Source organism: Myotis daubentonii, chromosome 20 (assembly GCF_963259705.1).
Source record: "Myotis daubentonii chromosome 20, mMyoDau2.1, whole genome shotgun sequence".
Taxonomy (NCBI): Eukaryota; Metazoa; Chordata; class Mammalia; order Chiroptera; family Vespertilionidae; genus Myotis; species Myotis daubentonii.
The window spans coordinates 3,591,909-3,604,461 of NC_081859.1; the positions used below are offsets into that span (position 1 = coordinate 3,591,909).

Genomic DNA, 12,553 nt, shown 5'->3' on the forward strand with positions numbered 1-12,553 from the left:
GTGTGGAAGGTACATTAAATATGTAACTTAAATTTTCTCTTATTTCTGGATTATTTTATGGGATGATAGCTTTTTTTCAGTTTTATCGAGATGTAACTGACATACAGCTCTATGTAAGTTTAAAGTGTACAGCATAATGCCTTGACTAACATATATTGTGAAATGATTACCAAAATAGGTTTAGTTAATATCTGTATATTTAAAAATATTTTTTTTTTTTTTTAGCCCTAGCCTGTTTGACTCAGAGGATAGAGCGTCGGCCAGCAGGCTGAACAGTCCCTGGTTTGATTCTGGTCAAGGGCACATGCCCGGGTTGTGGGTTCGATTCCCAGTAGGGGGCGTGCAGGAGGCAGCCAATCAATGGTTCTCTCTCATCATTGGTGTTTCTCTCTCTCTCTCTCTCCCTCTCCTTTTCTCTCTGAAATCAATACAAATATATTTAAAATGTCCTTGGTCTTTAAAAACACACACACCCTCCTTTTATTATAAAAAAGAAATGTGGTGAATTTCCCGTTTTCTTTTTACAATAGCTTTGCATGCCACGGATGTGATGTTTTTGTTACTCGGCATTCGGACACCGGGTTCGTGGTTCAGGCGTGTTCTATCCGTGTGGGGAGGTGCAGTTTTGCATAGCTAACAGTGCCTGGGAGTCACCGTCTCTCATTTCCGCGGGACCTGTAATTTTTCCTTCTTCCTTGCTTCTCTCCCTTCACTGCCAGGCCCTCCGCCGGGCATGGCCCTTTCTCGATTTCTCTGACTTTTCCAGGCGCCAGGCTTCCTCAAGGCTGCCACCTCCTGCCCCACCACCTTTCAAACCTCTTCTCTTTCTTAAGTCAAATACTGCCTTCAGTTTTTAGCTCTTGGCGTCGGACTTTCCCTTTATAGAGGGATTTAAGCCTGGGCTCCACTTAAGCCCTTGGCAACCGTGCAGGGGGGTTGTGTGTGTGTGTGTGTGGGGGGGGGAAGCTCTGTTGGAATTTGATGTCTTTTCTTCCTTCTACTTAACAAGGAATTTGGAGTTCAGTTCCCGGCATTCGCTCTCGGAGTAGTGAGCGCGGAAGGCCTGCTCGCTGGTGCCTGTGTTTTGTTGAGGATGCGAGCAGGCGCAGGTGCAGGCAGCTGTCATTATTCTCTCCAGCGGGGAGAGGGGAGCTCCCAAATCACTTTTGAAATATCAAGTGCTAAGTAACATTTATTTCGTGTCTAGGAGCCGCTGGAAACTGCGCCGAGAAGGGCGATCATCGAGGTTATATAGATTCCGTTAGGAGACCGGATCTGTCTTCTTGCATCTTTAAAGATGTTGCGTGTGCAAACGCTTGCTTCTTTTAAGAAAGCAACCGATGAAAAAGATTTAAAGACGCGGGGATATATTGTTTCCCTTCTTCGCATTTCATGTTTACTAAATGTTTCACACACACAGGCAACAACCCCGAATGCAACAATCCTGCGCTGAAGCGCTGGGTTCGCTCCTGGAAAAGGCTCCCTTGGAGATGGCTCACCTCCAGGCCCTCACCTCGGGCCCAAGTCAATAAATAAAACGGATCCCTGGGGATCAGGGACATTTTTGCTGCAAGATCAGTAAGAAAACTGCAACCAGCAGCAGCCAAGTCGGGCGCAGGAGGGGGTTGTGGCAAAAGACTCAGGTCGGTGGGCCCACGCGAGCCTGGTAAGGGCCTGAGACGGTGTCCGGCTCAGCGGCTGAGCGTGGACCAGGAGGTGGTGGAGACTCCCGGTCAGGGCACAGGCCCGGGTTGCGGGCTCGATCCCCAGTGCGGGGCGTGCAGGAGGCAGCCGATCCATAGTTCTCTCTCATCATGGATGTTTCTGTCTCTCTCTCCCTCTCCCTTCCGCTCTGAAATCAATAAAAAGGAACAGGAAAAAAAGAAGAAAAAAAGGGACTGGAGGTGACAACGTCCGCAGAGCAGCGCCAGGCCGCAGGGACCAGGTGTCCCCGGGCCTGTGCACGTGCGCCGGGGTGCGCGCTCCCCGCCGGGGTCCTGGCAGCCACCTGTCACTCACGGGGGGCGGGGGCGCGCGGAGGGCGCGGAGGAGGCGGGCGGCCGGCGTGCGGGGCCTGGAGCCGGTTCCTCCCTCCTCCTCCCGCCTCCCCCCGCCCCGGGCCGCCGCCGCCGCCCGCCGATTGGTCGCCCTTTGCTCCCTGACCCCGCCCCCTCCGAGGGCCTCGGCGGCCGCCGCTTCCAGCTCGCGCGCCGCCGCCGCCGCCGCCCGAGCCGGGAGCGCGCGCCTGGGGGGCGGGGAGGAGCCGCGCTGCGCCCGCCCCTTCCTCTCCCTCCGCCCGCGCCCGCGCCGCCGCCCGCCCGCCGCCTCCCGCCCGCCGGCCCAGGCTGCACTGGCGAGCACGGCGCCGCGGCCGGCGGCCGAGAGGCGAGGATGCGGCGGCGCTCGCGGGTGCTGCTGTGCTTCGCGCTGCTGTGGGTGCTGGGCATCGCCTACTACATGTACTCCGGGGGCGGCACCGCGCTGGCCGCGGGCGCGGGCGGCGCCGGCAGGAAGGTGAGTGGGCGCCCGCCGCGGCCCGGCCCCCGCGCCGCGATCCCCGCCACCCCCGCGCCCGGCCCTCCCGCCCTCGAGGCAGCCCGCGTCCCGGCTCTGACGTGGCCGCCGGGCACCGAGCGGGGGGCTCCCCGCGCCTCCCGCTCCTCTCCGTCCGGATCTGGGCTCGGGCCCCCCGCCTCGGGCCTCCCGGAGTCCCTGGGGCAGCGGGGGCGGCGGGCGCATCGGCCCCTCCGCGCTCGCCGGGCTCGGAAGAGGCCACCCGGCGCTGCCCCGCTGGCCCGGGGCCGCGGGCGCGTTTCTCGTCGCCCCCCGCTCCGCTCCTAGACGCCCCCACCCCCTTCGTAGACGCCCCCTCCGCTGCACACAATTTCAGTGGCGTCCTGCCCCGCCGCCGAAGCCCCATCCCCTGCGCGGGGAAGTTTGGGGGTGCGGGTGTTGGGAGGCACAAAAGGGGGTGGGGAGGCGGGGAGGAGGCGGCCGCCTCTCCAGCGAGCGTGTCGTCTTCAGTCGGAGAGAGGAGTCCAAGTTTCTTTCCAGCCCTTTGGTACCAGCGCTGCGGATCCTCCCCCTTCCCCGCGGCGCCCCGCGTGGGGAGGGGGGCGCACGTCTGGACTCTGCCCCTCTCCCAGCCCGTTCCTCCGGGGGCGGGGGACGCAGCCAGCCCGGGGGGCGGAGAAAACGGACTCCCCCTGAGCGAGGCCGGCCACGGCCATGTCCCGACCTTCCCCTCCCGGCCCCCGCGTTACCCTGCGCCCGGCCGGGCCCGGCCCCCCTGCGCGCTGTGCGCCACCCCCACAGCCCGGTGACGCGGGGATGGTCCCTGTGTTTTGCACAGGCCCCGAGGGCCGAGTGAGGGGGCCGTGGGGACCGTGGACGGCGCTCCAGACAGCCGGGCGTTTGGGGGGGACACTGAGCCCCAGAGAAGCCCGGACGGCGCGGTTCTGGGGCCGCGCGCCCGCTGGGCCAGGAGGGGCCTGGGCGCTTGTGCACATGGTGCCGGCGGTCGGTGCCAGCAGTCCAGCAGTCGGTGCCGGTTGGTGGTTGATGGGTCTGAAAGCAGCGTTATCTTTTCCGAAATACTGCAGCCCCCACTCCCGTGACGTGTAGTGTCGCCGCAAACCCTGGAAATTCTGAGTGAATGGAGGTGGACCGCGGGTTGGGCTGGAACCAGGGGATGGTGCACAGGAACCAGCGGAGCGCGCATAACTGTGGACGAACCGACTTCAGCCTGAAAGTCTAACCGGTAAAGGTCAGCGCTGAGTTGGCTGCGTCAGAGGTTTCCTTCCTTCCTTCCTTCCTTCCTTCCTTCCTTCCTTCCTTCCTTCCTTCCTTCCTTCCTTCCTTCCTCCCTTCCTTCCGGTATGACATGGAGGTAGGTGCCTTCTTTGATTCTTGGTAAATTTCCTGGGTTTGCTTTCTCTAAGGAGGCAGCGATGAACATTGTTTTTCCATGTGCGGAATTGGCCTGGCTTGGTTCTGAGCCAATAGTGTGTGTACCCTTAGCCCTGTTGCTCTCTCTCTCTCTCTCTCTCTCTCTCTCTCTCTCTCTCATTCTCCGGTTGTGTGTGTACACGGAACCCCCACTATTCCTGGGCGGTAAAGGGCCGGGGACCCCAGGAGAAGGGTGCAGCTGCTGTCAGAGTGAACACCGTGGGCGTATTGCACTGGGGTGATTGTAAACCTGTGTCCCCGGCATCTGTGCCTCTCGCGCTGGTGGCACCTGGCGGGCGGTCTGCCTTCCAGACAAGAGAAAACCAGACACATCAGCCCGCCCGGTACTTCTCTTTCCTCTGTTTGCCTCGATCGTGAGCACATGTGATTCGAAAGGGCCGCCGTGTGACGTTGGCATTTGCAGAGGCCGGACCCCCTGGCAAGGGGTGGGCTTCTGCTGGTGGACTGGGTTGATCTCTGAAGAGTGATCCTGAGTTAAAAAAAAAAAATCCAAGAGCCCTAGCTGGTGTGGCTCAATGGATAGAGCCTCAGCCTGCAGACTGAAGGGTCCCAGGTTCGATTCCGGTCAAGGGCACACGTACCTCGGTTGCAAGCTCTATTCCCGGCCCCGGTCGGGGCGTGTGCAGGAGGCAGCCAATGAGTGGGTCTCTCTCACATGGATGTTTCTCTCTCTCTGGCTCTCCCCCTCCCATCCTTCCAACTATCTCTAAGAAAAAAAGAGAAAAAAAATGGATCCTTAGTTTAAAAATAATCCAAGAACTTCTGATAGACGGGCAGTCGGAAGGTACAAAGAGCATGGAGAAAAAACACGTGGGAATGGTCGGCTGTACTAGTACATGCATTGGTGACCGGGGATTCTAATCTTCCCGTCAGCCAGCCGTAAAGTTTAATCCTGGCCCTGGAATGGGCCGGCGATGGGCGGGTTGAGGACGAGGTGTGCAGAGGCTGTAGTAGCTTTTGAAGTGGCAGCAGGAGGACTCGTGAACGTAGGGTAGGGACGCCGCTGTGAGAGTGGGAGTCCCCAGGCTTCTGGACTTCACAGAACCCCGCCGCCCCAAACTTAATAACTGAGAGTATGGAACTGTGCAGGCTTCCTGCCTTCTGAATTGTTTCCATGGATTTAGAGACCAGCAAGTCTCTTCGGATTTAGTTCATCTTCACGATACGAGGACGTACGTAGTATTTTTAGCTTGGTAAGTACGGGCATGAAGAGAGAGCGTGGCGTGCACGCACAGGCAGGATTTAAATCCGAGCCGCAGTGTTTTGGGTGTAAGTGGGCTTATATTTCTTCTCTTCTTTCCTGCGATTCGAGTCAAGGCTCTCATTCCATATTTAGCGGATTTCTCTGCGCCCTGATTTTTTTAAAAAGAATATGTATTTTTATTGATTTCAGAGAGGAAGGGAGAGAGAGAGAGAGAGAGAGAGAGAGAGAGAGAGAGAGACAGACGTACATCAGTGATGAGAGAGGATCATGGATCGGCTTCCTCCTGCACACCCCCACACTGGGGATCGAGCCCGCAACCCGGGCGTGTGCCCTGACCGGGAACCGAACCATCACCTCCTGGTTCATAGGTCAGCGCTCAACCACTGAGCCACGCTGGCCGGGCCGCCCTGACATTTTTAACAGGGCTCCGGGCTACAGTATTAGGCTTTGGGGGGGGGGGGGTGGATTGTCTGTCTAGCATTTCTGCTGCTTCAGCAGCACCGTGTCCTGCCTGGGAAATAACTCACTCCAGGACCGTACTTCATGTAGCGAAACCCAGGAAGCCAGCTCCCCTCAGACGGCAGGTTTCATAAACTAAACAGGAACCGGTGTGTGAACGCCAAGCCGGGCTTTGCTGCACTGCCCAGGCCTCCAGGCTGAGGTTCAGGGTGTGTGCAGCCTGTCCGTCCGTCCGTCCGTGTATGCATCACGTCGTTTAACACGACACTGCAGCGTTTGCGTATGTGTGTCAGTTTAACCGGCGGAATTTCAATCCCAGCTACAGTGTTTCGGGTGTGAGAGGACACATTTCTTCTCTTCTCCCCCCCGCCCCCCCCCCCCCGGGGGCAGAGGACTAGATGCCACGCCCCACGCGTAGTTTGCTTCTTCCCTGTAAATTGATGATTTGCACGTCAAGGGTGCCTTTCCTCCGAGCGTCTGAAACGCTTTCACGTTTTAATCACGTGACGTTCCCCTGGGTTTTGGCGTGTTGGCCGTGGATGGAGCCGCAGGCAGGCAGGCAGGCAGGCAGCCGAGAGGAAGGGATTTCGGGGGAAGTGAACCTGCCCCCGGGGGAAAGCCTGGCTGCTTAGGGAGGAAGGGGGTTTGCTAGCCGGTGAGGAAAGAGGGTGTCAGGCCTAGGACCCCTGGTCTGTGACCCCCAAGGACGTGGGAGGGAGGGAAAGCCACAGCGGGAGCCGGTGTGACAGCCCTTCCCCTGGGGTCCCAGGTGGAGGATTCTGGGCAAGACCTTGTAGGAGGCATCGGGGAGTCAAGGGCCCTCTTTTTGTAAAAAAATATATTTTTATTGATTTCAGAGAGGAAGGGAGAGGGAGAGCGAGAGAGAAACGGCAATGATGAGAGAGAATCATGGATCGGCTGCCTCCTGCACGCCCCCCACTGGGGATCGAGCCCCCAACCCGGGCATGTGCCCTGACAAGGAATCGAATCATGACCTGCTGGTTCATAGGATGATGCTCAACCACTGAGCCACACCAGCCGGCTGAGGTTCCTCTTTTTGTTTGTTTGTTTGTTTAATATATTTTTATTGATTTCAGAGAGGACGGGAGAGGGAGATAGAAACATCAGTGATGAGAATCATTGATCGGTTGCTTCCTGCACGCCCCCCACTGGGGATCAAGCCTGCAGCTCGGGCATGTGCTCTTGACGGGAATCGAACATGGGACCCTTCAATCCACAGGCCGACGCTCTATCCACTGGGCCACACCAGCCGGCGGAGGGCCCCCTTTTTGGACTGGGGAGGGGCCTCACTTGGCTGGAGCAGGCCCTTGAGTGGGAGAACATTGGGGTGTAACTTGGAGAAGGAGTTTGGGACTGAAGTGTAGAGCGCTTCCAATGCCAGGCCGGCTTTTCGGGGTGTCACTCGGTCGGCCTTAGGGAAGCAGTCACGATTTGGAACTGGGCGGTGGGCGGTCAGCGAAGGGGAGCGCACAGACCTGTGTACGGGCCTGGCGGGAGCGCGATGGTCTGCTCCTTCCCGCTCAGGGGCCTTTGCTAACTTCCTGAGCCCCTCCGAGCCTCAGCCTCCTCATCTTCCCGGAGAGGATCATCGTCCGTACCTGGTGGCAGAGCACGAAGTGCCATGAGCCGGCCCTGGCCTGTCACAGGTGCCGAATGAATGGTAGGAGGGGTGGCGGGGGGGAGGGGGTGGTGGAAAAGCCTAAATATTCCTTTGAAAGCGTAGTGGACAGGAACCGTGTGCGGCTTCCCGGTTTCTGGGAAATGTTTGGAGTGTTTCTTTTTCCTTCCCCTCCCTCACCCATTCCTTCTAGACGTGGCCGGGTCCTCTGGTGGGATGTGGTCCGGACGCCGTGCCCGCACCCGCCATAGTGTCACAGCGGGGTTCCCACCCGTGGGCGGCCAGCAGGAGAGCGGGCTGAGGTCACCCCTCTCTGTGGTGGTGGCATGCACAGTCGGTGTGGCTGTGGAGGGTCCCCCCGTGGAGGTCCCCGCCTAGGCGCTGGGCCTGCCCCCTGTCCCTGCAGCCTGGCCCCTCCCGGCCGGCCGGAGATGCTATCAGCGCTCAAGTGAGCCTGGCCTGAGGTTGAGCACGAGACTGCCATGCGCTGTAACGGACGTCAGCAGGTCTGAGCGTGCCTGTGGGTGGGTGCCCAGGGGGGCTCCGTACCCCACCCCGCCACCTCTAATCCGTGTGGGGTTGAAAGAAATTCCATTTGTGGTGACAGTTTGAGGTGGAGGGAGGGAGGGCAGGAGCAAGGGAAGACTTTGTGGAGGGGGGGTTTTGTTTGTAAATTAAAAAAATACGTATAAATATATTTTTGATTTCAGAGAGGAAAGTAGAGGGGGAGAGAAATGGAAACATCAATGATGAGAGAGAATCATGGGTCGGCTGCCTCCTGCACGCCCCACACTGGGGATGGAGCCCGCAACCCGGGCCTGTGCCCTGCCCGGGAATCAAACCGCCATCTCCCGGTTCCTAGATCGATGCTCAACCACTGAGTCACGCCGGCCGGGCTGCCTCAGATCTCTGGGGAGAAGGAAGTCGGTCTGAGAGCCATCGATTTCAAAGCTGTGGGGCCTACCTTCTAGCAAAGCCAGGGGCAGTTGGCTGGGGCAGGGACACGGGCGGGCACAGGAGCTGACTCCAGGTTCTGGCTGAGGTCCTGGGAAGGAGGCGAGTATTCCCAGGAAACAGCTGGCCCGGCAGGATTCCGGGTGAGAAGCCGGCCGGACCCGGCCCGTTCGTCTCGCGGGCTCCTGCCTGTTCGGAAGGTGTGTTGGAAGGGGGTTGCTGCAACATTCCCGCCGGCAGCTGTCTGGCTAGAGCCACTCAGAGGAAAGCAGAGATGAGGTTCCATACATGCTGCTCCCTCTGCACCCCCCAGGGCCCTGCACCCCCGTGCCCTGGTCTTCCCTCGGGATTCCTTCTCCATGAACAGCAACGAAAGAGTCGAAACCGGCTCTGTCCGGTGTGGCCCCGTGGATAGAGCGTCGGTCCATGGACTGAAGGGTCCTGGGTTCGGTTCCGGTCAAGGGCACGTACCTCGGTGGCAGGCTCGATCCCCGGCCCTGGTTGGGGTGCATGCGGGAGGCAACCCATCGATGGGTCCGTCTCACATCAATGCTTCACTCTCTCCGTCTCTTCCCCTCTCTCTAAAAATCAGTGGGAAAATACCCTTGGGGAGGATCAACAATATAGAAGGGGTGGAACCTGCCACCAGGCGGCCTCTGAGACCCTGGATCCTTGGCTCCAGGCTGCCTCATTGAGCGGTTTTCTGGGGGGGACCTCTTGGCACGGCCAGCAAGCCCTCCTGGGCAGGTTCCAGCGAGAGTCATACTGGATGTTGGTCCTCGCGCTCTGGCGACTCTCCTGCCCTCGGAGTGGAACTTGGCCTTGCTCTCTTCGCCGGGGCGAGGATTCTGACCTTTGGCCGTGGGCCTGCCCTGCAGGAGGGGCCCGGGTGTGGAGGGAGCTGGCACTTCCCGTGCCGCCTTTCTCCTCTCGCACCGCGGCCGTGGCAGTGTGCCCGCCTCCTGGTGATCGCCACGCGCCTCGGTTTCCTTTGCCAAACGCAGGAGCCGGTTTTCTCTCCCCGAGGCGGTTGCCTTTGGCTTGTCAGGGGCGGAGTCTCCCCCATCACGTGGGAATCTTGGATCTTGTCTTCTTGTCCACATGGGGTGCTGGGTGTGGTGTGTATTCATCTGTGTACACAGGGCACCCATACTCCCCCACCCCACCTCCCACCGCAGACTGAAGTCTCCCACCAACAGACCGGGGCCTCCCCTTGCAGACCGGGACCTCCCCTTGCAGATGCCTGCCTGGGACCTGTCCCGGCAGGGAGCAAGCTCTCCCTTCCTCTCGCTCTCAAAATAAGGTAGATTCCAGACACAAGGAAATCCGTGATCATTAGTAACAGGAAGTAAAACGAGCGGGTGAGCTGACTGGGGAGGGAGGAGAGTGGGAAGTGGAAAGAGAGAAAAGGGGGTCAGCCTTTTGCAGGTCACAGAGCTAACGCTCAAAATCAAGGTCACCGGGAAAGCCCTGGAGGCAGGAAGGACCAAGGCGATGGGACCGCGGGCGTCCCAGGCCGGCTCCTCACCCAGGGCGGCCACGCCAAGCCCCTGACACGGAGTTACCCCACTTCCCGAGCCCCGATGACCGAGTGCTTCAGTTACGGGCGTCTCCCCACGCGGCCTCTGATTTGCATCAGCCGGCCACGCTCTCAGGGTCACGCTCTCTCAGGGTCACACTCTCAGGGCCACGCTCTCTCAGGGCCACGCTCTCAGGGCCACCCTCTCTCAGGGCGGCGCGGCTGAGACGGACCCTTCATTTGAGGCTGTCCAGAGCGGCATCCTTTCAGGACGTCGGGAGCTCACTCCCTGGGCGCCCCCGGAGCCCAGACCCAACCTCAGCAGCTGCTCCGGCGGCTGCGGGTCTTTCAAGTCACCTTTCCCCGGCCGGCCTCCGTGCAACCTTCCAGCTGTCCGGTCCAGCAGCCCGCTGTTGGCACGGTCCCTAACCCCATAAAGTGTCTAATGGCCCTCGTAAATGCCAGCAGCTCCCGCGCAGGGCGGCTGGAGGCCGACACCCGAGAACCGGGGGGAGAAGTGCCATTTCCCACGCTCCGCCTCCCAGACCTCCCGGATGCGGCTGCAGCAGTGAGGTCACATGTCCGTGTCATTTCCCACGGATACTCCAGGTCACAGATACTCCAGGTCACGGATACTCCAGGTCACGGATGAGCCTCCAGGTCACAGAGCCTCGGCGCTCCCCACACGGCCGAGAGCAACCTCTGCAGAGCTGAGGTGCCAGTGCAGACCCAGACCCTGAAAGGACCCCCCTGGAAAGCTGCTGAGATCTTCTGCTGGGACCTCCCCTAAAATCTCCACCCTAAAGCCTTAGGAGGAGGACCCAGCACCCTCCCCCTCCGCTGAGCCTCTCCCTTCCTCTGCTCCCAGGCAGGCCGCCCCGCCCGCCTTGGCCTTCCTCACTTCTAAGCGCCAAGGGCCCTTCCTTTGACTTTAAACTTGTTTCCTAAGCCCATTCCTTCGACAAATTACTTCTTCCACCTCCGTGATTTTTTAAAAAAATATATATTGTATTAATTTCAGAGAGGAAGGGAGGGGGAGAGAGAGATAGAAACATCAATGATGAGAGAGAATCATGGATTGGTTGCCTCCTGCATGCGCCCCACTGGGGATCAAGCCTGCAACCCCGGCATGTGCTCCTGGCTGGATTCGAACCCAGGACCCTTCAGTCCGCAGGTCGGTGCTCTATCCACTGAGCCAAACCGGCCAGGGCTACCTCTGTGGTTTTATAAATAAACTAGAGGCCTGGTGCACAAATCCGTGCACCGGTGGGGTCTGGCTGGCCTGTCCCGATCAGGGTCAATGGGGGGGGGGGGCTGCTGGAGGTTGGCTGGATGGTCCATCCCCAATCCGGGTGGGGGGAGCAATTGGGGGAGGGGCCAGCCAGGGGGAGGGGCTGCGGGCAGTTGGATGGCCCCACCCCCTGGATGAACACCCAGTTGAGGGGACAATTTGCATATTAGCCTTTTATTATATAGGGTTATATAGGATGTCTTCTTTTTTTTTTTTTTTTTTATTGCTTAAAGTATTACAAAGGGTATTACATATGTATCCATTTTATCCCCCCGCCCTATACAGTCCCCTAGCCTCCCCTATCACCCAGTGTCTTATGTCCATTGTAGGATGTCTTCTTATAGTTGGAGTCTTGGCTCTGAATTCTTCCCTCGCCAGAACCGAAGGACCGAGGTTGCTGAACCCAGGTCCGATCTGACCCCACGGGTCAGACACCTGGTACCGTTCTCGTTACCACCAACAATACCGCCTGTTTTCTGTAAGATACAGTTCCTGCTATTTCCTGCTGTTTCCCACAAATACCCCTGCAGGTCACATTCCTGCCAGCCCTGTCGCTGAGATACCTGAAACACTGTCAAGCCATTGCCAGTCTGTCTTTTGTTTGTCTGTTAATCCTCACCTGCGGATATCTTTCCATTGATTTTTTAGAGAGAGTGGAAGGGAGAGGGAGAGACAGAGAGAAACATCAATGTGAGAGAGACACATGGATTGGTTGCCTCCGGCATGAGCCCAGACCAGGACCCGGGATCGAGTCTGCAACCGAGGTAGGCGCCCTTGACCCGAATCGAACCCTGGACCCTTCAGTCCGCAGGCCGACGCACTATCCGCTGAGCCACACAGGCCAGGGCTGATCTGTCTTTATTTCCATGCGCCTGGGAGATGGGTCAGAGCTCCCACAGCCACAGTGTCCCGCAGCCCCCAACGCTGTTAACACACGCACAGGTCCCGCGGGAGTGAAACGGGCTGGGATGGATACGTCGTCCCCCTGCCCCCCCCCCCCCCCCCCCCCCCCCGCCCAGTCCTCAGCTGGCTTTGGAGCCGTGGTCCCTGCGTCATCAGCAAGTTACAAATGGCAGGTTTCTCAGTTGTCGATGCTGAGAGGCAGCTTCAGGCCTAGAAGGTGCTGATTACGGGGGGGGGGGGGGGGGGGCGGGGGGCTGGGCCTTCATTATCGCCCGCTGCCGCTGGGGGCCTGGGAGGGGCCTCGTCTGGGTTCTTGGGTGGTCTGAGCTCCAGGCCTGAGGCTGGGCAGCAGGAGGGCACAGTGTGGCCGTCCAGGCCTCCTCAACGGGCTGAGGGGGGCGGGCGGGGCGGCAGGAGGGGCACCCCTGCCCATGGCCTGTGGAGTTTCTTCCTCCGTCTGTACTTGGGTGGCTCACAGGCTGCACCCAGGCCGGCAGCAAGGAGTAACATGGGTGGCCCGGCCCGTGTGGCTCAGTGGGTGAGCGTCGACCTAGGAGCCAGGAGGTCACGGTTCGATTCCCGGTCGGGGCACAGGCCCGGGTTTTGGGCTCGATC

At 59.5% G+C, this 12,553-nt stretch overlaps 1 protein-coding gene across 2 annotated transcripts in view; it reads left to right on the forward strand.

Moving 5' to 3' along the window:
* The first annotated feature begins 2,295 nt into the window (after positions 1-2,295).
* Positions 2,296-12,553, forward strand: part of GALNT2 (polypeptide N-acetylgalactosaminyltransferase 2) — a 68,301-nt gene continuing 58,043 nt past the window's right edge. For both annotated transcript variants that reach the window (XR_009450246.1, XM_059677552.1), the window contains exon 1: positions 2,296-2,514. Coding sequence is in view for 1 of the 2 variants with exons in the window: in XM_059677552.1 (XP_059533535.1) it covers positions 2,392-2,514 (123 nt within the window). In the remaining variant the exon portion in view is untranslated. The remainder of the gene's footprint in view (positions 2,515-12,553) is intronic.